This window comes from Lepidochelys kempii, chromosome 17, assembly GCF_965140265.1.
Source record: "Lepidochelys kempii isolate rLepKem1 chromosome 17, rLepKem1.hap2, whole genome shotgun sequence".
NCBI lineage: Eukaryota > Metazoa > Chordata > Testudines > Cheloniidae > Lepidochelys > Lepidochelys kempii.
In genome coordinates this window covers 17186328-17213418 of record NC_133272.1, presented here as the reverse complement: position 1 = coordinate 17213418, position 27091 = coordinate 17186328, and the positions used below count along the sequence as shown (strand labels likewise).

The 27091-nt window shown below is 42.3% G+C and overlaps 1 protein-coding gene across 3 annotated transcripts in view; it reads right to left on the bottom strand.

Moving 5' to 3' along the window:
* The window catches only part of UBE2G1 (ubiquitin conjugating enzyme E2 G1), a 41379-nt gene that overhangs the window by 6210 nt on the left and 8078 nt on the right, over positions 1–27091 (bottom strand). The window contains exons 1-4 of one of the 3 annotated variants that reach the window (XM_073315143.1): positions 11791–11876; positions 4372–4436; positions 3504–3601; positions 2105–2283 (exon numbers count right to left, since the gene is read on the bottom strand). In XM_073315143.1, coding sequence (XP_073171244.1) covers positions 2105–2283; positions 3504–3601; positions 4372–4436; positions 11791–11829 — 381 coding nt within the window. In that variant the 5' untranslated portion in view covers positions 11830–11876. Of the gene's footprint in view, positions 1–2104; positions 2284–3503; positions 3602–4371; positions 4437–11790; positions 11894–27091 lie in introns of those variants that run through there. The other 2 variants (XM_073315142.1, XM_073315144.1) reach the window with 2 other exon arrangements.

Genomic DNA, 27091 nt, shown 5'->3' with positions numbered 1-27091 from the left:
TCATTCCCACCATGCCAGCCATCAGCCATCTCTTGTCTGTAGCCATCTGTTCTCTAGATTCCCCAATAGGAAGATATACTAATCTAGTGATCAGGAAATCAGGGAGCCAGATGTTGAGTCTTGCCTGTAGCCAGTAAGCTGGGCAAACCAAAAGCAGAAGTTAAACAGAAGACACCAGTGTAGCAGAGACCTAAGGAGATGAGCTGTTTAAAGCGATCTATAAGCTCCCTTCTCTGGGGCACACTGGCCAAGGGGTAAAAGCAAAGAAAGTGAGACAAGATCCAGTGAGAAATACTGGGCTTCCTGGACAGCACAATAAAATCCCACTATCTTGATGGGAGGGGAGGGGAGAAGTTTCACATCAATGAGTATTTTGACTATGCACTAAAGTTTTGCATGTTTGTGTGTGGATGGGAATTCAGGGTATTGCATAGCAGTAGCATTTGGTCCTATTACACTAGGCCACGCAAAATGCCTATATTTAAGGACTAGACTCCAGGAGGATATTTTCTAGAGACACAGCATGTTTACAAACCCAGCTCAAAGAGTTAAGAGACCTGACAAACCCACACTACTTGTGTGGAAATTAATATGAAGCATACCACAGGATGAAACTTGAAGCCTTTCAACTTCTTGCCAGCAATTTTCTCCCTACCTTTGGAATAACTTTCACAAGTTTGGACATTTAGTCTAGCATGTGCTTTTATAGATATGCAAAAGGAGTGTCCCTTTCACAAAATACCTACTGGGAAAGCAGCAGCACACTTTTCAAAGAAGCGAGTTACTGGAAGTTTTGGTGAAAGATCACCAGATGTAGTGTGTAAAGATAAGTATGTAGAAACCAGAAAAAGTCAGCTACAGATGAGTGTTAAAATGTACCACACACTATTGGGCATTTAAAGCCCAGTTTGCTCCTCCATAGGATTCAAGTTTGCTGTATGAAAGATCTGTGTCTCCTCGATACTCAAGTCTCCAGCATGCACAGCATGAGTGGTTGGATGTGTACAGAAAAATAACCAAGAACTGCTTTCTTTGATAACTATTTTGTATTGGGAAAAGACTGTTTCCACCACTGATATGAGAACAAGTCTACTAATCAAGACTGACCCTCATACTGTACCACTAGCATTCCCAGACTTGGGAAAGCTGAGCTCCCACTTCAGCAGAGTGACACTGGACACACATCCCTACAGCCTCCTGCATTATTAAAGACCTTCTCATCTTAATTTAGATATCTTCTGCACCCTCCTGGGTAGTCCTTTCTCCCCCTCCACCTCTCCCAACTTTAAGTGGCAATTCCTCCACTATTTAAAGTCTGTAAAAGAAGGCATTAACTCCCATGTATATGCTGTTTAACTCTATACTCATAGGCTGACGTTTTAGGGGCAAGAGGAAGAACAGATACATTTTTATCACTAACTTTTCCTGCTGAGATCCCTGCATCAGTTTCTATGGTTAGTCTCATCCAAGACACTAAAGATTCCCTAAACAAACCTTTTCTGCACTACATGCTAAGTAGCATATGAACCATCAAAAAGGGTTTCCAGCATAGACAAAGACACAGGAGTTGGGAGCTACAAGAGTTGTATTTTACATCTTCAGATCACCGGTTGACACTGGTTGGCAAGTTGTATCTAGTCATAGCCATAGCCACTTACATCAAGTTTCATGTCTATGGAGACAGCTGAAGTTTTGCTATTACATTTGAGCAACCAAACCTCAAAATTTAATGCAGAAAGTCTCTACCCTGCCTGTTTCTGTTTCCTGTATAAGTTGCTATCTGACAAGTCGGCTTCAGCGTCTGCCTTGTTCAGCCTATGAAGCAGGAGGATTTTGTCTGTAGTTAGCAACAAATACTTGTTTACCAAGAAAAAGTAATCCACAAAGCAAGTCTGGGGTGAATTTCAGACGCTAGCCTTTAAGGCTAGCTCTTAAGCTTCATTACACGTACATTTTTATTGGGCAAGAGTACAGTCTTTGCTTACCAGTCATCTAATACCATGCTTACCAAGTCATAAAATAGGTCCTTCAGGTTTTTGCCTTTACAATAAATAAGCTATCTGCTACACATAGCACCACTGTATTTACGAACCAGGAGTCTTACCGCTGCATCAACATTAGCAGGAGAGTCACCATTGGGATCTGCCAGCATAGAAATGACACTAATCATTATAGTTTCCACTGTGTGGATGGGAAGCCAGCGTTCCTCAGGTTTTTCATAGCCATATTTGTCTTCTCCAGGCTCATGAAGAATGGAAATGCAGACATCACCGTTCTTGTCAACTACAAAGTCAAGCAGTCACATTAGGTATATTTTAGTGTTGATTAAATTGCTGGCTTCAAGGTATTATATGGGGATGCTATTCTCCATCCAAACAAGCGTTCTATCCAAGTACCTTCAAAACAGTTAGCTGTGGGAAGTTTCAGGGAAGACACTTTCTTTCAAGACACTGTCAAGTTTATATCACTGTTCAAGGACTTTACAAAGAAACTGCAAAAACTGAAATTTGGCAAGACAGCAGGCTTGCCCTAGTCTACTTTAATTTAAAGCAAATATCTGCCTTAATATGGGTACGTTGAGTACTTTGACAGTTTAAGTGTTCAGTTTAATTGTAGCCCTTTCATATTTCTACAAAATCAGATCTTCACCTTTTTCATACCAAAAAGGTTACTGTAGAACTGTAGACTATTCACATCACTGATCTGATCCATCCATGAACACATGGAAAACTAATGGTCCTGTGGACCATTTTGATACCTCCATTTTCAGTTTAGTGGCTATTTCCCCCCCACCCCACTTGTGAATGCATAAATCTGAGTTCAGAGAGTCTTCGATGTACAGCCAGCAAGCCCCCCTGGCAGGGCAGGTGATCAGTACCTTAAGGAATGGGTATAAAGCTGTGTCTTTCCTGTGGATGTCAGTCAATGTATGTGAAAGTTGGGATTTGACTTGATGTCACTATTAGGCCTCCGTCTCTTCCCCCTCCTCCCCTATTACGGAAGCACTTTGTGCTGGTTTGCTGCTAAGCTTTACTACAGATTTATGGAACTCAGTAAAGTTCTTCAGCCCAATATAGGTGTGGACTATAGAAACTTCCCTTCCGTCTTCTGAAGACAAAGTCACTTCTTTTCACCTTCCAGCTTGTATCTGCCAAGCCAGTGATGTAAAGTTAACCCAAGGACCCAGTTTTTTTTCTTTTCCCAGACCAAAGACTTACATTAAGGAGAAGGCCCCACCTGTTTCTCTGGGTCAGACACAGCCCATCAATACATGCTGCCTAAACCCTGGGAGGGCTGATGCAGATGCTTGGAGAGCAGACCTCTAAACCCCTGAAGTGTCAAGTATGGAGAGGAGAAATAGTATATAACAAGATCTGGCAGTTAGCTAAACAGTGGGGTTGTTACAGGTTTCTTATAACAGGATATGTCAACTCTGGCTTTTTTTAGACACACCTTCAATTTCATTTACAATTACAGAAAACTAAAACTGTAGCAATTCTTACCATTTGGATGCCAGATTTCTGTGATGAACTTCATTTTCGGCGGCCTGAGAGGATAGTCTTTTGGAAAAGTGAGATGAGCCTTGAAGACGCCACCTTCACTGGGGAATTAAAGAATTATCAGTAAGTAGTTCTTTGCAAGGCCAACACTAGAAAATTGAGTCAGATGACACTAACCTATATTAGGCTTAAACATTTTGTAACACTGGCACTCATGGTAATAGCATTAGCTTACACAATGGATGGATAAGAACTTTTTACAAGCTACTTGCCATCCCCTCCAAATACTCAGACTACAATGTTTAGGAGTATTTTATTTTTCCAGAGGACAAAGTGTCATTTTAACTCAAAATTCCACAGAGCTCTCAGCTAGCTAAGTGAACAACTGAACATTTAGACTCACTGCTTAGAAGTCACCTGCCAGGCTCCCACTGCCTTCTCATGACTGGGGATCCCATCAACACCCCCAGTTCAACTCCCAGAAGAAAAGCAAGCACACAACCCAGATACCTGTTCATGTTCCACATGTGGGTCACCTCATCAGTTGACAGGCTTGCTCTATAGCTAGGTTTACTGGTGCAGTACTAGATTTAGGAGTACCTATTAAGTCAAGGAATCTCAGGAATGCTTGCCAAATCAATAGTCTAAACAGTGTTCTCAGGACCCTTAGTACCATCATTCTTGACCAATACTTCCAATATCAGATTTCTGCACTGATATCAAGGGGCTCATTACCAGCCCAGCCAAGTTGTTTTCTAGCATTAACAGAGATAATTATATTTTGACCAATCTAACTGGGTTGGAGTTAAACAGGAGAGAGGTCCCATTTAGCATAGATTAGGTACAAATGCACCTAGACTCAAAACTTAACTGATCTGGAGGTTTAAGTATGGCAGTTTGAAGCAAGGAAGATACAGTCTTGGTAAGTGTGAATCCCTATATAGGTAGAAAAGCAAGAAACAAGCAAACATGTCATGTTAAAAAGTTCATTTCCCCTCTTACCACACACTGCCCTTATTCCTACTACTTCATGGAGTAGATGTAGAGTTTCAGTAGAGAAGGCCTGGCATTGGAAGTTGGGAGAGAGGTTGTGGAGACTCTAGTGCTATGAGTAGAATACTATGGCAACTGCAGAGGAGTTTGCCATCGCTGTCAGCTACAGCTTAAAGAGGCTTGGACTTCTAACAAAGACGATGACACACTACAATTGAGACATTGATTGGATGTTGGACACTCATGATAGGCAAGTTACTGCCTCAATATAAGAAAGACAGACTGAAGCAGCAGAGTGGTGTTCAGGAAGAGATGGCTAAATACTTGATGGCACGCTAATATAAAACTAGTGCAGAGGCATCAAGAAATCCCAAATCCTGAGAGGAAAAGAAAATTTAATTAGGGGCTTGGGTACTGTAAATTGTAGAGCCTTTTAAAGCTCAATACCCTCAGTAAATTTTTTGCAACATTGATGGTTTAAAAGAAAAAAAAAAGAGTTATATATCTAGAACGGAAGTCCCTAAAGGAGAATGCAGTATTTTGAGTCATACACTAAGCCAACAATAAGCCTTTAATCCTTTCAATTAGAAAGGCTATTGCCATATACAAGCTGATGTACCTTTATAAACTACACCTTTGCAGTTTATACTTATTGCCCTGTTAAATGTTGTGACTCATAATAGGAGTTTCCCATTTCATACTGGGCATAGTGAACAGCCCTGACAAGACAGGACTCTGGCTGCTGAATCCAGATGCTTACAGGAGCAAGCTAGAAAGATAATGACTTTGCTCATACAGAACATAAGTTGCAGTCTAATGATTATAGCAGAAGAATGAGTCAAGCACCCAGGGTTCACTTAGTTTGATCCAGACAGACTCACTTAGACCTTAAACAAGCTGTTCAGTTCCCATCTGAAGTCAGCCGAGTTGAGTCAGAATAGGACATTTCTGGAGATCAGGAAATTGAATAGAGTGCAGCAGTGAAATTAAGCCAGTGGCGTCCAACCTGGGTGTTAAGTTGCAAAGAGACAGAATCTTATTGTAAGCTCATCATTCTGAGCCCTGAAATTTAGAGAGTTGCTTGAATCAGTCAAGTAGGGGCAATGCCTCCCTCACTGAAGCAGCTACTATCCTCTCCCTGCTGCAGATGCTCAGCAGTCCCTTGCAGCAGGCAAATCAGTACTATAGGCAAGGGATTAGTCCTGGCGGCTCCACTGCTAGGCTGGGATGGGGGCAGGAAGCATCTCAGAGAAAGCAGGACACCACTTCGTTTGAATCTGCCTGAGCATAAGGCAGCATTTCTCAAACTGTGGATCCTGACTCAAAAGGGGGTCACAAAGCCTGTGTGTGTGTGGGAATTACAGTATTGCCACCATTACTTCTGTGCTGCCTTTAGAGCTGGGCAATCAGAGATCAGCAGCTGCTGGCTAGGTGCCCAGCTTTAAAGGCAGTGCCACTGCCAGAAGTAAGCGTGGCCTGATACTGGAGGTGTCAACTGCCTGAAATATTTCCAAAGGGGCCCCCAACAAAAAAGTTTGAGAACCCCTGGCCTAGGGAATATCCAGCAGAAGGTGGTTACCCTTCTCCCACTGGAGAAGGAGGAAAGAAAACAAAGGTGAGACCCTAACAAGTTACAGCTCCCAGATTTCTGCCCTAATGGTAGTTATAAGCAAATCAACAGCTACAAAGTGCCACCCTGAACTATGATTTACATATGGCTGTTTGCTACTGTGAAGATTAGGTCATGGCATCTTGTGCACTCTCACATCTGTGTAATTTGATTTGCAAGCAGCAAGATTGCTAACAGATGTCCTACTGGCATGCTCCCACTGGAGACAAAGCACGATGCTTGGTCCTTCTTTCTCACCTCCCCCCCCCTCCCCAACAGTCACTCAAAATGTTTACAACCTTTAATAGTTGTCCCCCATTCAGGTCTGTCCCTGGCTCTGTTTGCCAAGAGAAATACTTATGCCACACGAGTTGAGATGGTGCTCAAGGGTGGCAGAGGCAGTTACACTGACCACCCCTTGCTGCGTTTGAGTTTCAGCTCATCTTATATGCCCCCAAAAAGTCCAGCACCCCCACTTCTGATGTGACCTGTCAATCAAAGCTGAGCTTCTGATAACCATTGTCTCAGTGTGGTTTGTTCCATTCCCCTCCCCCCCGGATGAAAAGTTTGATACTTGGTCTTGCCAGCAGACCTTCAGAAGAGAGCAAAGACAGCATTTCTCTCACCTGTATAAAGGGATGCTACACTGAATATCAGTTTTGACAACAGTGATGATCTGCTGATAGAGTATCCTATGATGAATGATTCAAGAAATACCAAACACAAAATAAAGGCAAGCCAGGCTTTTTGAATCAGGGAACTATCACTTGAGATGGTACTACCACAATGTGAAGCGTTTGACATGCTTTTTATACCATTGAGGAGGATGTTTGCGCAGTGGTTGATGGGACTGGTTAGAAAAGGATTTCATTTTTTGCCCCCGGTTGATGGTGAATTCAAATTGTTTAGGTTTCAGAGTAGCAGCCATTGTAGTCTGTATTCGCAAAAAGAAAAAAGGAGTACTTGTGGCACCTTAGAGACTAACCAATTTGAGCACAAGCTTTGTTTAGCTGCCTCTGAAAACCTGTCCAGAATAAGCTGTAGATCACTTACACTATGACTAAGTAGAGCACAATGATCCACAAAAAGGACTTAAACATACTAGTTCCTCAATGACTTTTGTTGTAAGCTTTTTGAGACTGAAGAGTTTTCTATCAGTTTTGCCTTATGTACAGGGCCCTACCCAATTCATCGTCCATTTTGGTCAATCTCAAAAATTGTAAATTTCATCATTTCAGCTATTTAAATGTGGAATTTCCCAGTGTTGCAATTGTAGGGGTCCTGACCCACAAAGGAGATGGGGGTTCACAAGGGCACTGTAAGGGGGGTTACAATACTGCTACTCTTATTTCTGTGCTGCTGCTAGCAGCGGTGCTGCCTTTACAGTCTGGCCGCTAGAGAGCGGTGGCTGCTGGTTGGGAGCGCAGCTCTGAAGACAGACCAACTGCCAGCAGCAGCACAGAAATAAGGATGGCATGATATGGCATTACCGCCCTTACTTCTGCCTGCAGAGCTGGGCCCTCAGCAGCTGCTACTCTCTGGCTGCCCAGCTCTGAAAACAGCAACACAGAAGTAAGGTGGCCTTGTCTGGTATTGCCACCCTTACTTCTGCACTGCTGCTGGTGGGGTGCTGCCTTCAGAGCTGGGTGCCCAGCCAACAGCCACCACTCTTTGGCTGCCCAGCTCTGAAGGAAGTGTAGAAGTAAGGGTGGCAATACCATGACCCCTATAAAATAACCTTGTAATCTTCCTGCAGCTTCCTTTTGGATCAGGACCCCCAGTTTGAGAAACACTGGTCTCCCGCCCCCAAGTAGGGTAAAAGCACACAAAAAGACCACAGGGGGAGGCCAACTTTCATTAACTAGGACACATTATTCCATGGCTGTGAATTTGGTAGGGCCCTACTTACGTAAATGCCCCTTTGCAGGTTGTCCGTTGCATAATTCAGAATGGCTATGAAGGAGACTCAAGAGGACTGATGCCAGCATGCAGCTGGTTTCACCCCATTAGATATGGGGGGAAAATGGTTTGAGAGGCCACTATCAGATTTTGATTTTATGGGTATAGAAGGAGAAGCAGTACTTCTGAAAATCAGGACAGTTGCACTCCGAGTTTCTTTTTAAACTGATCCTCACTTTGCAGCCAGCTCTCACATAATAATGGCCACACTGGGTCAGACCAATGGCCCATTTAGCCCACTATTACATCTTCTGAAAGTGACTAGTGCCAGATGCTTCAGAAGGAATGAACAGAACAGGGCAATTTATTGAGCAATCCATCTCCTGTCATCCAGTCTCAGATTCTGGAGGTCAGAGGTTTAAGGGATGTCCAAAACATGGGGTGTGCATCCCTGACCATCTTGGCTAATAATCACTGTGTGTACTTACCACAACATGCAGTCAACCTATAGAACTCTTTGCCAGCGGATGTTGTGAAGGTCTAAGAATTAGATAAATACCTGGAGGACAGGTCCATCAATGGCTATTGACCAAGATGGTCAGGCATGCAACCCCACCACTACGGTTGTGGCTCAGTGGATGGATCTCTCAATAACTGCCTTGTTCTGTTCATTTTCCTGAGGCATAGGACAGTAGCTACTGTCAGAAGATGGGATACTGACCCATTATGACCATTTTTATGTCAGAGCTTGGTGCAAAAAAAAAATAAAAAAAAAAAAAATGAAAAATGTGACTGTCCTGACTTTGAGGCACTACCTCTTTTACACCCCAAGTAGCTGCCAGTAGGCAGCAGTAGCAGTCATGCCCCATGACACTGGTTCAACTGGCAGGCTAAACCAGGTACAGGGTTGCCATGCGGGGAAATGCCTATCTCAAACATACTAAGTCTTCTTTAGCAGACTTTGGAAAGACACTAAATACAGTATGAAATACATAAGGCTTGACAAGGCACAAAGGACATCAGTGGCTATCTGCTGCAGCTAACCAAGTTACCAGTTGTCTCAACCTTTTGTGCCACTGGTCTTTGATATTCTATGAATGATATACTTACTACGATTAGAGCCAAGTAATTTTTGTAGCACTCAAAAGGTTTCAGTCAGCTATTGACATTGCTTAATTTATCTGGTCAAAATTTCACTTGGTTAAATGAAGTACCATCAATTAAAAGTGCATGCTCCAATAACCCTTTGAAGCAAGAGTAATGGCAAGACAGTGGTTTAATTCTTCAATACAGCTTCTACTTCCATAAACAAAGATTTAGGACTTGCCATAAGGGCATCTTAGTAGTCTTCAGGGTAAAGGCTTGACTATCTTGACAACTGTTACCCATCCATTTATATCAGTACATTCAGACTGCTTCTAAGTGTTACTTTATAAGCATGTTCTAGGTTGAGCGATTCCAGGCACTGGAAAGAGGAATAAGTATTTTAAATTTGGGTCCCAAGATTCATGGGCAGGGAGCACCTTGCATTACACATGTCAACTGTCCTCTAGCCCCACCCCCGAATCCTTAAGTGAGTTATTTGGAGCCCTGTTGGGCATTGGAGGGAGGGAACATATAGCTCGAGAGATCTGCTGTAGACAAAGGGCTACGTGCACATGGGTGACTGGGCAACAAAATTGCAGATGAAATTCAATCTTGATAAATGCAAAGGAATGCACACTAGAAAACAATTCCAACTATAATTATAAAATGAGGGTCTAAATTAGCTGTTACCACTCAAGGACGATTTTTGAGTCATTGCAGATAGTTCTCTGAAAGCATCCACTCAACGTGCAGCAGCAGCCAAAAAAAAGGATAATGTTGGGAACCATTAAGAAAGGGATAGGTAAGACGACAGAACATATCATATTGCTTCTATATAAATCCATAGTATGCCCACATCTTTAATACTGCATGCAGATGTGATCACCCCATCTCAAAAAAAGATATTGGAACTGGAAAAGGTTCAGAAAAAGGGCAACAAAAATGATTAAGGTATGGAACAGCTTCCATATGAGAAGCAGTTAATAAGACTGGGAGTTTTCAGCTTGGAAAAAGATGACTGGGGAAATATGATAAAGTCTATAAAATCATGATGGATGTGGAGAAAGTAAATAAGGACATGTTATTTACTCCTTCTCATAACACAAGATCTAGGCATCACCAAATGACATTATAGACAGCAGGTTTTTTTGTTTTTTTTTTTAAAAAGTATTTCTTCACACAATGCACAGTCAACCTGTGGAACTCTTTGCCAGAGGATGTTGTGAAGGACAAGACTAACAGGGTTCAAAAAAGAACTAGATAAATTCATGAAGGATAGGTCCATCAACAGCTATTAGCCAGCTTGGGCATAGATGGTAATCATAAGTTTGTTTGCCAGAAGCTGGGAATGGGTGACAGGGGATGGATCACTTGACTACCTGTTCTGTTCGTTCCCTCTGGGGCACCTGGCACTGGCCACTGACGGAAGACAGGATACTGGGCTTGATGGACCTTTGGTTTGACCCAGTATGACCATTCTTATGAGCAAGTAGAGGATTCCAGAAGTTCCTCTATTCCCTCCCCAAAGAGGGGTCAAATAAATGCACAACGAAGGATCATTTTTCATGTTCCACAGAGAAAATAACCTGTTTAGAACTTGCAAATAGTTTTGCTATGAGAGGTATTTGCAATGTAAGATGCAGCACACATTCAGTAATGCAGCTATGTCTGCTGTAAAAAGAGCACCAAGTCATTAAAGCCTTACTCTTAAATTAGGGTTAATGTGAACACTACTGTTAGGATATAGATATTCAGGTCTGTCTGCAAAGGCCTATACTTTAGCTCAATGATAAACGTATGTACCTCAATTCTCAGTTAGATGTACAAAACAAGAATCAAAATCACTCTGCCTGCTTATAGGCCTTCTCTCCCTAGGATAGTCTGAGGCCTTGTTCTTAGGCTAAGATCTTTGGCTAAGCAGCAGAGGTAGCCATAAGCTAGGAAGCGAATGATCATGTCTTCACCAGTCACACTGAAATAAGGCAGTTTTGGACTGTTAAAAAAAGTGATCCAATCTATCACCTTCAGAGAAAGAAGAGCCTAGAAGATTTAAATAAAATTTAGTTTGATAGCATCTTGTCTGGCAGGAACTCACTTATCAATAGCTGGGGTGTGAAATCCTCATTTCTTTGTTGTTCCATCACGGTCATCCCCATTTCCCTATTGTTTGTCTGTATAATCTGTCTGGTTCTGGGATTGTTTCTGTCTGCTGTATAATTAGTTTTGTTGGGTTTAAACCAATTAAAGTGGTGGGATATAATTAGTTAGATAATCATGTTACAATGTTAGGATTGGTTAGTTTAACAAATCATTTTACTGAAATTTAAGTATAGCTAAGCAGAATTCAAGTTACTTCCTGATAGACTGCAGACTATAGTGTAACAGGGGTGGGGGAAATTGGAATCATATTTTGCTAAGGAGGGGAGAATGGGAACAGGGACACATGCAAGGCTCTGTGGCATCAGAGCTGGGAAGGGGAACACTGAGGAAGGAAATTGGAATTGTTGCTTGTTGGAAGTTCATCCCAACAAACACTGAATTGTTTGCACCTTTGGGTATTGCTGCTCTCTGTTCATGCGAGAAGGACCAGGGAAGAGAGAGGGTGAAGGAATAGGCTCTCTAACTACACATTGCGATTAAAATCTCAGCAAGAAGTTTTAACAAGCCAGGGTATGCTGTTTTACTAGGATTGCTAGTACTTACTACAATGTATCTGGAGGACCAATAATGAGGACTTCCCATCGGTAAAGATCATTGTCGTCTATTAAACCTGCTGAAAAACCTTCCACTGGATTTTTGTTGAGCTCTGTTTAAAAAAAAGAAAAGAAAACAAACTTGTGAACCTTTGTGCACTTTAATATAATCTGCATACTTAACTAGCATACAGAGGTTGGGAGGAGGACTGGTTATAAAAATAAATAGTCACTGGTCAGGGTCTGGTGTCCCTTAACTCATCATCCTCATCACCACCTGCAAAAAAATTTTACAACTCACTTTATATGTCGTATGTCCCTAGGCTCAGTCCAGTATCTAGTAGGGACTAAATTCCTATCATGATCCCTAATCTGCCTGCTTCAGAAGAGAAGCCAAAGATCCAGGAGGGAAATCCTGAGAAGGTAAGTGCCAGAACAAGTTTGAGGCTCAACAGGCAATGCCAGAGGACTTGTAATTTAGTAGTCAGTCTTGCAGACCTCAAAATTGACACAATAGCAAGGGTACTTACTATGTAGTGTGGTATCCTGAGTGTTGGAGGGTATATTTTAGTCTTATGAGTCAGAGCACAGGAGCAAGATGGGGAGACTATTCTTGCTGTATTTGAAAAGTCAGTATTTCTAACCAGTATTTTTTCTTTTGAAGGAACTGAAAAGTCTTTCAGGATCCAGAAGAGTAGCAGAAACAAGTCAGTGTCCCTACAACTTAGTCACAAGGTAGTGGTTCACAAGGACCAAAGGTAGTCTAGTGGGATTAGGGTTGGGAAAAAGACTAGAAGAAACTAGTGCCAGGGGTTCTATTTTATGTCCCCCTCATCGACTGGGAGGCTATTTGTATCTTGCTTGTTGTGCTTCCAGGCTGGCCATATACATTATGGCAGCAGTTCTCAAACTGTGGGTCAGAACCCAAAAGTGGGTCATGGCCCCATTTAAATGGGGTTGCCAGGGCTGGCTTACACTTGCTGGGGCTCAGGGCTGAATCCCAAGCCCCACCGCCCAGGGTGGAAGCTGAAGCCTGAGGGATTCAGCTGTCAGGTTACAGGCCCCCTGGCTGGGGCTGAAGCCCTTGGGCTTTGACCCCTTCCCTACCCACAGCAGTGGGGCTTGGGCTTTGGCTCCCCACCCAGGGCAGTGGGAGTCGGACAGACTCATGACCCCAGGCAGGAGAACTGAACCTATAGTAATTTATGTTGTCAGAAGGAGGTTGGGGGTGCAGGAGGATGCTCAAAGCCCCCTTGTTTCCAGAGAAATGGTTAAGTGAAGTACATTCAGATAACCCTGGCAAGTGACCTGTACCCACATTCTGCAGAGAAGGTGAAAACCTCAATGTCACTGCCCATCTGACCTAGGGGAAAAATTCCTTCCCCAACCCGAAATCGTGATCAATTTGACCCAAACATGAGAGCACAAACCAACAAACTAAGTGTATGACACAGATAGGGCTCTAGGTGGGGTGGGCCAGAGCTCTATCTCCAGCCATGGCCATTCCTGATGCTTCAGGGCAAGGAGATAAGCTTCCCAGAACTTATTGTGGAGAGGGAAGAAAGAAGCCCTTCCTGATCGAAACCCCAGAGCCTGAACTTTAGGAATGTAAGAAACTAGAAGTGAGCCCCAAGGCTGTTGAGCCCTGCCCTCTACCATCACAAGCAACCCTGTAATTCAATTGCATCTTATTTGTCCAGTGACCTTAAAAAGCTAAGCAAGTTGTCTGCCCCCACAACTTACTGGGAGTCTGTTCCAGAACCTCACCCCTCTGTAGTTAGAAACCTTCTGTTAAATTCCAGCCTTAATATATTCATGGCCAGTTTATACTCATTTGTTCTTGTGGTCATACTGTCCTTTAGCTTAAGCAGCTCTTCACCCTCCCTGGTACTTACCCCTCTTAATATATTTATTAAGAACAATCACATCCCCTCTCAGCATTCTTTCTGCCAACCTAAACAAGCCAAGCTCTTCCAGTCTTCCTCGATAGGTCCTCCATTCACCTAATCATCCTACTAGCTTTCTGTACCAGTTCATTTGTTTTTCCTTGAACATGGATGACCGGAATTTTACACAGTATTTCAAATGAGGTCTTCCCAATGTCTTGTACAACAGCATTCATACTTTTCTCTACTGGAAATGCCTTTCCTAATGCAATCCTAAAACTGCACTTGCCTTTTCAGCCACACTGGTTGCTCATGGTTATTTGATATTGACCTACATATCCAGGTGTGTCTATTGTGGACTGGAGAGAAATGGAGTGAAGTTTTGATGTCATCCAGATCTTCCTGTATAATATTCCCATCCTCCTCTGTACTGACAATGCCTCCCAACTGGGTATCAGCAAGTTTCATTAGCACACCTACTTTTTGTGCCAAGGTCATAAGTATTTTCACTAAAGATCAGTACTTGAGGAACTCCACTACTACTGACCATCAGTCTAACATGCCAGATTTCAGTATTCTGGGAGGTGGAAGAAAAAAAATTTATATATAAAAGAGCTTGGTTTCCATTTCTAGACACTCATTTCCATCAGCTGCACTGCCTTCATGCTCCATATTATTGAAAACTGACACATTTAGGTTTTGGACCACATCTAGTTGATCTTTAATCTCCTTCTCATCCACACAGCATAGCAACTTAACCTCCTCCATCCTTGTTCATACAACTAAAAAAAAAGCCACCATTTTAATTTCCTCGATAAACACTAATCCATCTTGACTTTTAGCAAACCTTACTTGATTCCCACATTTTCTAGCTTCTGCAATGTAGTTTTCTTTGCAGATCAATTATTTTCTGTTCCCTATGGGCTCTCTGCTTACTCCTAAACTTCTGAGGTGGTCATTCATTCAGCGGGGTCTGGAGCCTTTCCCTACAAATTTCCCCTCTTGCTTGGGATGAAAATTTCAGATCGAGTTTCTTCAAACCAGATATACAAAAACTAAGCCTCCTTCACATTTAAGTCACTGAGCTCTTCAGCCCAATTGACTTCTTTAATTCATTCCCTTGATTTCCCCAAGTCTGCTCTTTTGAAGTAAAAAAAAGAACTACCAGTTGATGACATGGTTTTGATTAGCCTTCTATTTCATTCTTACCAAATTGGCTCTTGATCCAAGGTTATTTCTGACAGCCAGCTCTAAGATATTCTCACTCTGAAACCTGTCACTACTTACTAAAACCAGGTCTAAAATGGCACCACCTCGTTACTTCAGTGACAGCTTGGTAAAGAAAAGATGGTCATCTATCACACCCACAGGTAAAGGGGCCCTACCAGTGCTGGTAGCATTTATTCTCCATCCCTATCCAGGAAATTAGGGTCTCCCATTATGGCATAATTCCCCAAAGTATTCCTTTAATATTAAAGAAATCACTATCCATATATGAAGTTTTGCCCCTTGAAATGAAAGCATAAATATGTATTGCTCAGGTGAAAGCATAAGACCTTGCCTAAAGGTTGTTTCAAAGTTGTCCTTGCAACACACAGAGCAGAATGATCACCACCACCACGGCTTGAATCTCACTCATTCCTGCAAGCTGAACTGGTGGCCACTCAGAAAGCAGTCTTACTCGATAGGTAAAACAATCTGATGCTATTTGAAAGGCAGTTCTATCAGAAGAAAGGACAATAATGGAATCCCATACAGAATGGCTAGACAGAGGAAATACATTTGCAGTTTCAGAAATCAAGGTACTGTTGGAAAACAGACTGAGAAATCTTGTATGAGAGGATGAGAGGCTGATATTGTGGCCAAGTGGACTCAAACTAGTTTATAGCTCAAGGTGTCAGGAATGGACGTCTCCAGTGGATGAAGGCAATGTTTACTAGTCCACTCAGGCACAAAAGGAAACATTTCTCTATCTTAACCTGATGGATACTTACCTGCTCTGAATCAGAAAGTCCTGAAACTATACCAAGCAGCTTCTACCCATGTAGGTCAACCAACCAGCATTCAAGTTGTTAGATTCAGCCCAAGGTTCCCTGTAATTTTCAGACACATGTGCAGAATTAATTGTGTGGGACACAACCTCCATATTGGTGCACATAAAATTCATATGGTGGGGGTGGGGCTGAGGGTTGAGATGCAGGGGTGTCAGCTGCCTCAGGGCTGGTGGTGGTGGGGGGGGGAGGTGAGAGAGAATTCTCCCCCTCTCCCCGCAAGCTCTCTCTCCCCTGGCCATGGCAGGTCTGGGATTGGGCAGAGGGAGGGGCATCTCCCCCCGCTGCAGCTTGAGCGGTGCTTAATAGGCTACTGTGCAGCCATGCAGCTTAGAGGGAACTTGGATACAGACTGCAAATTTGGATGAAGGATTAGATGATAGTTTTGTGAAACCAGGTCCAGAAGAGGTGGTAACAATAGGTGGTTAACTACAAGATGGAAGAGTTCCAAAATAAAAATAAGTAAAAACTGGTGTTGCCAACCTGATGCTAGGAGTATCAAATGGTTCCCTCATCTCATCCTGCCAAAGGACTCTGGGAATTAGTGGAGATGGTGGGAAGGCCTATATGAAGTGGCTGTCCCAGTGAATCAGAAGAGCATCTTAGCTGGAGCTTGACTCATTCATCCAAGCAGAAGAGGTCATATTTTGCCTTCTAGATGGTCAAAGATATCCATGAGTGGGAACCCCAATAGGATATGGCTCTCAAGTCCATTTGTGCATTAGAGAAGCTATTTCTTCTGATATGAACCAGATTGTTGTGTCCCCCAATATATAGAGCTAAAAGGTTGATGTAGTTCTGAAGACACTGTTCCTACAGAAGAATTGCTTCCTGACAGGTGTTGATCATGCCCCTCCTTAGCATCATAGAAATGTAGGGCTGGAAGGGACCTCAGAGGTCATCTACTCCAGCCCCCAATGCTAAGGCAACACCAGGTATGCCTGGACCATCCCTGACAGGTGTTTGTCTAACTTGTTCTTAAAACCCAATGTTAGGGATTCCACAGCCTCCCTTGGAAGCCTATTCCAGAGCTTAACTAGCCTTATAGTTAGAAAGTTGTAAGTCTCCTTTACTGCAAATTAAGCCCACTACTTCTTGTCCTACTTTCAGTGGACATGCCAAATAACTGTTCACAGACCTCTTTACAGCCACCCTTAATATATTAACCTGGGTTCTCCCCTCCCACCAGTTCTGTCTTGAGACAGAACATGACACTTTTTTTAGCCTTCCCTCATACATTAGGTTTTCTAAACCTTTTGTTGTGTGTTGCTGTCCTCTGGACTTTACACTTTAGGAAAAATGTGGACAAATTTGAAGACAATTCTGGGCACCACAGTACCTCAAACTGAGGTCTCATCAGTGCTGAGCAGAGCAGGACGATTACCTCCTGTTTTTTACATACAGCACTCCTGTTAACATGTGAAAAAAGACTAGTATTCTTTGTCAAGTGCACCACATTGACTCTTATTCAAGTTGTGATCCACTATAACCCCCAGATCCTTTTCATAAGTTATTCCCCATTTTGTAGTAGTGCAGTTGATTTTTCCTTTCTGAAGTGAAGTACTTTGTGCTTGTTTTTGTTCAATTTTATCTTGTTGAATTAAGACCAGGTCTCCAATTTGTCAGGAGCCTGCTGAATTCTAATCCTGTCCTCTAAAGTGCTTGCAGCCCCTCCCAGTTTAGGGTCATCTGCCAATTTTAAAAGCATACTCCTCACCTGTTGATATACACTGCTGCAGTATTGCCCGTCAGGATCTGAATAGTTGCTCCCTTCACAATGGGTAGAAGCTATCTGCAGGTCTTATTTCAAAAGATATTTGTAAGACTGAGTCCACAGGGGACCCCATAGCCTGAGTCAGAGAGAGGTGCACATTTGCTCCCCAATTTTTCCTTCAGGAGTCAAACTCCTACAACCCCCTATAATTTCATACTGTATCTGCTTGGTTGAAAGACAACAGTGGTCTGAAGTGAACTCAGACATTTGATGTCAAGAAAGCCATGTGCCCGAGTTATTTGAGGCAGACTTAAGTTATTGGATGAGCCTGGAGATCTGATGATTTGTCCAAAAAAAAAAAAAAAAACCTTGTCAAAAGAAAAGCTTTTGCCACTGTTGAGTAAGTGATTGCTCCTATGAGCTCCACTAACTGGGTGGGAATGTACACCTAAGTAGGTATCACTTCTAGTTTGGCATCAACTCTGCCCCCGTCATTTGCTGACAGTTGACAACCTGTGGTACCATCAATCCTGGTACCCTCTATTGCATCTGGCTTGGTACTGAACAGAGGAGAATTTCCTTTCTGCTACTTTTGACATTACTGCATGAGTCTGCAGTATCACTCTACCCTGGCACAAATCACCTCATTTCCACCCACCTTTACAACATCTAGGCTTTGAGGATCTCTTCTGAGCCCTGTCTCCTTTGCTAGATGTTTCACTCCTATCTGTAGGCTCTAAATCCAGTTGAGTATAAAACTTTGGTTACTGGCCATGGAAAAATTACACCCCTCTTTGCTGGAACTGACTTCTCATGGAGTCCTGCTACTCCATAGGACTTAGCACCACCCATAGGCAAGTTTTATTGTTTATCTTAACCTGCATCTTCTAGAAGCTGCTACTTTATCACACTCTGAGATAGCGCGTGAGCTGAGGAAAAGTGACATCCCATTCTATCTAATCATAAGCATGAGGTGGACAGAGCTCAACTCCTGTGGATGCCTCCTCCTTCACCCAACGTGCCTCAATATAGGATGCAATCCTGGCCACCTTGGGCATCTCATTCTCACTTTGTAGTTCCATATAGCTTGGGACATCTTGCTCCTATGCATAAATCCCTTATGTCACCGGAACCTCAAAACAATTCAGCTACCTCAACCTAAAGTCGCTCAAGTTGAGGATCAGGACATGGAGGGTAAACGAACGAAAAACACTGAGGCATAGCTCTTTTGATGCTTAAAGTCTCTAATCCCCACAGCCTGGGGTTACCTCTAATATCTGGAGCATTTGCTGACTGTTTAAGGAGTGCACAACAGACTTGTGGAACAGTTTGAGTCAAATGGTCCCTTCATAAGCTTTTTTAAATTCACCTCAAACTGAGTGTACTTGGAAGGAGAACACCAAGACTGTTCCATCTCATTGTCATGGGTGGCAGAAACTGAGTGGCATCTGGATGGCTCCACCCTTTATGCCCTTGAGAGGCATGAGGGTGTGTAAGGTACAGCTACTGCCTTCACAGATACTGCTGGTTAGATACATTCTGAACTCATGCACATCGTGTGCGTATGCACCGGGGGTGGGAATCTATGTGGATACTTAAAAAGGCAGTTCCTTAAAGCTTACTGCATGAACTGAAATGCCTGCATTAAAAATAATGGAGACACAAAGTTGGATTTACGTCCTTTGTTTTGTGTTGTATGAACAAGGCCTTAACCTTTCCTTGGAAGAAAGAGGCGGCTATCAAATTTAAATATGTTTTTGCTAACCAGGAGTTGCTTCCTAGATATCTGATGCAAGGCTTAGTATTTTCCAAGGTAGGAAAAAAAAAAATCATGTAAGTCCAATGTAAAAAGCCAAGAAGGATTTTAAATAAGGATATTCACGCCTTTGACTTCTACAGAAGAGGTCAACCCCAATTTCTCTTCCTTTCAAGGTCATCTTTAGGATTCCATTATGTGTAGTGGAGTATCTTAAATGAAGTTGTGATTACAGCTTTTCTGTAAATATTAGTCCATTGTATCTCTGGAGGCTTGCGGGATTGCATGTCCAGTGCCAAACCTACAACAATTCTAGAGATGTTGCAAAAGGGTCTTCTTGAGCATCAAGTACAGTTCTAGAAGTTTGGACCTCCAGCCCATAAAAGCCACATGCAGCTTCAGTTTCTTTATTGCCTTCCACTAGCACAAAGAAGCCGCAGGATTCAAACGTAGAAGGGATGGACAAGATGTGGTTTGGCACCAGTATTACAGAGGACTAACTTCCTTTACAGAGGAGTCAGTAACACTGCCACCACCACAACTCAAGCATGGGCTGATTAAATTCAGAACTGTTCCCCAAATAATCAAACCAGGATACTAAGCAAGAAATTATGCTGCATTAATAGGTAACAACATCATGACATGATATTTTTACTGTGCTTGTAAAAAGCTGTCTCAAAAAGGGCTTTAGACCTAGTAGTCCCAGCATGTTCATGGGCAGTACGATAATGTGAAAGGTGTGGTCATAACCAAATTCATTGGGACCAACATACCAAAATGGCTTTTCCTCCATTACTTATCCCAAAGATACTGTTAGTACTCCTCAGGGAATTCTGTACAGAGTGTTTTAGAGTTCTGCATATTTTATTTGTCATATCATCACACCAGTTTCCAATTATTTCGGTAAATTTCAAAATACCTGTCAGCAAGTATGTCTAACAATACAGACAACAAAAAGATTCCCCCAGGAGTAGAGAGTTAAAAGAAACACTTAAGACAACCCAGTTCCTCTTTCTCTGTTATGCTTTTGTTGGTCCCTTCAGTCTGGGTGTGTCACATGTGCCAGCTGGCCTTGTCTTGGGGAAAAAAAAAAACTATCCCTCCAGTCTCAGGCACCCTCACTCCCCAGAGCCCAGCCATGCTCTCCCCCTCCACTGCCCAAAGTCCAGGGATTCAGATAGAGAAACTGACTGAGGCTGGGTCCTGGGCTTGTATGGAGTTTCCTGCACACCACCTCTTTCCTTCAGAACATGCTGGGAACTGCAGCTGCCCAGAACCCTCAGCTCCCATCTTTCTCCCCCCTCCTCCGGCCAAGTGTCCTATATTTGCAAGCTGAAGAGCTGGGCCCTGCTGGGTCCAGTGGCCCTAGTGGCAGCCAGCAGCTCTGCAGCACCAATTATGCATAGGAAAATGAAATTCTACGCAGATCATTAATTCTGCACAAATTCTGCATTGCAAAGTCATGCAGAATTCCCTGAAGCAAGCAAGCAGTAAACTGCTTCACAGCAATCTCATCCACCTCACTATTAGAGATTTGTCTTCAGTGTTAGGCATTATAGAAACTGCCATATTAAGTAGGAATGTGTGTATTACTCTCCTTTCTGCATGTGGTGTCATCCACTTCCATTGTTTATCACTTCTTAGGAGGATGACTTCTCCATCCTAGCTTCTTTCCTATATCACCTCTTTTATTGTAAGGCAGAGATGGACCAAGTAGAAGTAAATATAAGGAATTCTCTCCTATTTCCTACTCTCTCCTTTTCTGAGACATTGACATTCCTATCCTCCCAACTGCTTATGGATTGATTTTTAGGAGGTACTGAAGACAACTCTAACTGAAATCTAGGCAGGATGGATTTTTAAAAAAGTTTTAGACCAAAAAAAGATTTTAAACAGATTTTAGAAAAACCCTATTAAATTAAAATAGGGATCAGCCTATGATGGGCCTAAACTTAATAAAAAAAAATTTAAACTCGGTATAGAAACCCACAAGGCAGCATGTTTCCTGCTAAAGTTTTAAACTAGTGGAAGTCACTGGATAGGCACCTGGAACCAGTGTGTTGAAATGTTTTTGATAGCAGTAGCCTCTTCTGCAGGTGCAGAGAGAATATTTTCTTCATTTTAGTCTATTCCTCTAGTTTGGTTCAATGACTAGTTAAAGTTACGAAAACAAGTGGGAGTTAAAAAGGCAGAAAAGCTGGTTTTTCTTTTCCAATCTATGAAGAAAAAGGAGATAAGAGACTGAGATAACTAGTTCAAAAATACTGAAGTTTGTGACCAGACACAATAAGTACAATTCACTATAAATACAGCTGTTTCAAAACACAAAATGGTTTTAGTAGACTCAAGTATCCAGCACATTCACAGTAGAATATATATAAGTTTGTATTTAACTGAATTTGGATCTGTATACAAATAGTGCTGAACACAATTAGTTAAACCATCCAATAAATAATGCATAGTTCACCTATCTGAATATAAACGCAAGTGAAGCTATAGAATTGTTTAAATAAGTGTGTCTAGATATACTGTATCCTCCTGATTAGCAAAACAAAAATACAACTTTCGTCTAAAGGTTATGTTTATTTGCAAATCAAGGTGTCTTAATAGTTCAAAGCCAATGAGAATCAACTTTGCCCCCACCCCCCGAAGACCACGTACAAAACAAAACAATTAAAATAGATTTAAATCAAGGTTTTCTACTAATTTAAATTATTCAAATTGGAGATTTAAATTAATGCCCCCATGAACTGCCTAAACGAACTACAAGGGCTCAGCATTTCTGAACTATCAGGCCCTTAGGCTTACAAGCTTAAAACTTATTCATTCTTTCACAATCAAGCACTTGCATCTCTACATCCTCATTGATGAGATGCTTCATGTCATGGGTCTCATGTGACCTACTGGACTCCTCTCAAGCCTTTATCAATCTACCCTACCAACATCTTATTCCCCCTCCCCGACTCTCTTTAAGCATCAGATTCAGACTCCTTTCCTTTCAGGTGAGCCTTGAGCACTGCTGTTGCTTAAGCTAGTAATGCAGTGGGGATACACCACCTCTTTTCTGCTAATTCAGCTACTGTGCTGATCAGGTGTTATTCTGCACTGTGATCACTCTCTCTAGTTAAGCTAGCCTGAGCTAACTCTGCAGTAGAGACAAGTCCTTGGTCTAACCTTTTCTTCAGGCATTAACTTTGATCCTGAAGTTACAGGCTATGGAAGCAATAGCTTGATTTTATTTATCAGTGAGTGGGTGGATGTGTTGTGCACGATGAGACTGAGGGAGAGCAAGTCAGAAAAATTTAATTGTGTTTGGTTCTGGAAGTGGTGTTGTCCTTAGTCACTCACTTTGCAGGAGTCCAATGTCTAGTCCGGGGTAGGCAACCTGTAGCCCACACGCAAAAGGCGGCGCGCAAGCCGATTTTGAGGGGTACTCACACTGCCTGGGTCCTGGCCACCGGTCCAGGAAGCTCTGCATTTTATTTTAATTTTAAATGAAGCTTCTTAAACATTTTAAAAACTTTACTTTACACACAGTAGTTTAGTTATATATTACAGACTTTTAGAAAGACCTTCTAAAATGTTAAAAATGTATTACTGGCATGCAAAACCTTACATTAAAAGTGAATAAATGAATACTTAGCACACCACTTCTGAAAGGTTGCTGACCCCTGGTCTAGTCTATAACCAGTTAGAAGAGCTGGCTCCAACACTTGTGAGCCATCATGGAGGACTAGGCAGTCCCAGATAGCTAGAGCCAGTCCCATGAAGGACTTTGAGTATCAGGCTCTCTTGACTCATCTCTGAATTAACTCCCCACTGAACAGAGCAAAGCAACTGCAAGGAGAAGGGAGCATGCACAGAGTGTTCATAGCAAGCTCTAATGCTATGCATATGGGCTGCTGTGTCTTGTACTGGCTGGAACCTTTAGTGATTGAAGGACTCCGCATTTAAAGGCGCCAGATGAAGACAACATACCTGTTTTACAGTGATTTATAAGTATGTCAATTCCCACCTGAAGTAGTTACTGCTTACAGATGGGGTAAACTGTTCCTAAGTATAGATGCATGGGAGTTAGAGGAACTCCCATGAAACATGGCCCAGTAGTGACATGAACAAATTAAGAAGAAGAAAAAAAAAAAAAAGAGGGCTCCAATGCCTGAAGCCTCCCTGTACCACTAGGCAGCAGGAGTCAACCAATAATTGGTTTTAAGCACCTCACTTGTCTTCCTTGGCCTCTTGATTTGATTAGTTTTCTGTATTTAAGTTTCTGAAATTAAAGTTTGCAATTCTGTTTTAACTATATTCATAATCTTTATGCCTCAATTAAGATGCAATTTAAGTCTTTTGTCGGTATCTCAGCCTTCAGTTCCGCAGTACAAAGTGTTTTTGGTTTGTGCTGCACCTATGGAATCAGCCAGAAAGAAGCCTTTAATACAAGTATTACATGGGCTGTGGCTTTAGTTCAAGTGTTAATTAAATGCACACCAAACTACAAGCATTCCCCTTCCTTTATATAGGCCTAGAGCCCTTTAGACAGGCATAGAGCCCTTTAGACAAAACCAAAAGCAAGGCAGAGGTATCAAAGTGACTAAGCAGAAAGAGCCCCATGGCTAAATGCAGCAGCTATGTATGGTATTTAAACTTTTTAACTTCTACTCAGACAACCCACCACTGCACATGAATACTTCAGTCAGAGTACTCTGCACTACGTTAAAGAGTCATTACTCTGCTTAATACTAGATTTAAGAGTGTAGTTTGATTATTGAACAAGTGGTCTTAAGATCTCATTAAGAGGTTCAGTGGATTAAACCCAGGGTGAGAGATACCAGTCTACAGCCACCTATACAGCACTGTTGAAGACTAGGGCTCAGACTACTGAAGTCTCATTTTCTAGCAGCTTGTATTTCCCATATCAAGCTGTGACTATTACCAGAGTAGTTCTCAATTACAGTAGGATATAACTAAGAGTTGAGTCTTCTGTTGCATCCCTTCTTTGTCTCTCCCCCCCATGACACAGCTACTGGTTCTCATTCTGAGTAGCTTTAGATTCTTCAGTGCCACACGCTTACGTAGTTTCCTGCTGCCACTAAAGCGTTCCTGGAACATGCCAGACTGTCTATATCCACCTTGTGCTGGCTCAACCCACAGATTGCAGAGATCTGGTCCAGTCAACATGGTCCTGTTAAATATAGCCTTTTGGAACAGTGTGTGCTACCCACTGTCCTGGGAACCTTTTCTGACCTGGTCCTCCGCTTGAGGAGTTTACCTTAAGCTAGTTGCTTGCTTGGGAGTCCCTTCCAGTGCCTCACTCCTCGATTCAGGGATTGGAATAATGTTTATCTGCCTCAGTAGAGTGTTTTGAGTTCTCGTACTCAGATTTGATTAGTACTTTTAATCCCCGGATTCTTCAAGATATTTGAATTTTATTTGACCAGCAATTGAAAGTTCAAGCCAACGGTGGTGCAAATGTACATTTATGAATAAGTGGTTTTATACTGCTTTGAAGAAGTTACTTCAGACTCTTCTCATACCCCTTTCTACACTCTGTTTCTGCAAAATATAGTTGGTTCAACAGCAGATCGTATCAGGTTTTACTTCAGTAAGCAAGTCCTTATGCAGGTTTAGATTTAGGTACACCACTATTCCTACACTATCAGTAATCTGTTTGGTTTAAGTGAGATTTTATCTGTAAAGAGACTTGAGCTTGGAAGACCTGAGCTCTTTCAAGCTCACTGTTCTTCAGTTGGTAAGATGCTAGACAAGTTATTACCGATTCACTAATAAAAATTCAGATAGTTCCCAATTAAGTCACAAAACAGGTATATTATAATGCTCTACATATATGCCTGTCATAAAGGGAAGGGTAACCACCTTTCTGTATACAGGGCTATAAAATCCCTCCTGGCCAGAGGCAACATCCTGTTACTTGTAAAGGATTAAGAAGCTCAGCTAACCTGGCTGGCACCTGACCTAAAGGACCAATAAGGGAACAAGATACTTTCAAATGGGGGGGGGGGGGGCGCACAGGGTGGAGGCTTTGATTTGTGCTCTTTAAGTTTTGTTCTCTTGGGACAGAGATAGGCCAGACAGAAATCCATCTTCTCCAACCCATCCTAATGCAAGTCTCCAATATTGCAACCAGTATAGGTAAGCCAGGCAAGGCGGATTAGTTTATTTTTTGTTTTATGTGATTTTTCCCTGTGTTAAGAGGCAGGTTTATTCCTGTTTTCTGTAACTTTTAGGTTTTGCCCAGAGGGGATCCTCTGTGTTTTGAATCTGAATACTCTAAAATATTTTCCATCCTGATTTTAGAGATGATTTTTTTTTTTAAATAAAACCCTTCTTTTAAGAACCTGATAGATTTTTCACTGTTCTTAAGATCCAACGGTTTGGGTCTGTGTTCACCTGTATGAATTGGTGAGGATTATCATCAAGCCTTCCCCAGGAAAGGGGGTATAGGGCTTGAGGAGATTTTTTGGGAAAGACGCAGGACCATTTTAATGATACAAACTAGGCTACAACACTGTATTGCACAACCCTTATTTCACTAGTTGGGAGGAGCAGCTTTAACCTAAAGCCACCAGGCAAGCAATTAGCTGGTAGGTGCTCTCATCACAACACAAGCAACTCATGCAAGACCAGGGTGTATTTAAAAAAAAATTCCATGATTAAAAATCAAGGCTCCCCGACTAGTGATTTAAATCAATTTCTGACAGTCGCTGCTTAGAGACAAAGTAACCATTACTGTGGAATGCTGGGGGGGGGGGGGGGGGTCTGCTGCTGTCTGAACTTAGAAGACAGCATGCTCACATACTCTCAGCCCTCCAAAAACCTACTCTCCCCCACATACATACAACACACTCCTGTCACACTCCACCCCACCCCTATTTGGGAAGCACCTTGCAGTCACTTGCATGCTGAGATACCTGCCCACAATGCACCGCTCCCAATGCTACTGGAAGTGCTGCAAGTGTGGCCACACCAGTGCACTTGAAGTGGTCAGTGTGGACAGACTGCAGCGCTTTCTCTACTGCGCTCTCCGAAGACTGGTTTAACTCAAAGCATTCTACAGCTGCAAGTGTAGCCATGCCTTAAGTTGATCTACAAAGGGGCAGTTAGAAGATTCCTTGAGTAACTCAGGAACACAGAAGGCTTGCAGGCCAAGAGCCACCCAATAAACACTGTAATGTTCTTTGAGTGTACTAGTAGATAAGACAGACCCATGTTAGAAGACAAGCAGTGGAATCCAGAACAGAACAGAACTGATCCACTGTATGACAAAGGAAAGGTAGTATTATCACAGTAAATTAGTTAATGTAGCACCTACTGCAGAAGTTGAAGACTTAAGCCAACCTTGGTTTTACCTCACTGCATTTAGTTTGTGTTTCTGTACAGTACTAGTTTCTGAATGCAGAAATGTGGCCAAGAAAGCTTTCAACTAATCCTAAACGTCCTGTTATGGTGATACTTTTCTGTGGCTTAGTCTAGTCAAGTCCCAAAACAGCTAAATGATCAGGCTGTTGTAAAGGTTGCCTTGAAGCACTGCTCTTTATATTTCCATCCTCAATACACACACACCCCATCATCTTATATTTCTTATTTGAGAAAATCCTTTAAGTGTGAAGAATGGCATAGGACCACTACTGTTGAGTTTCCTCTTCTATCTTCCTTTAAGAGAAAATAGCATCAAAAATTAAAGGGGAGATTTTATAATTACCCCCTCCCTTCCATCTTGGAAGGAGTACAAGTTGACAGATGTATGCCCCCCCAAATCAGAGAGCAAACTGGGGGATTAGCAAAAAAGAGTTAGGATACCCATGAACCTCTGAAGGCCTTCATCACATGTAAGCATTCTAGGTTCAAAACAGCCATTTGAACTATCTGGTCTTGTTTTCCCAGAA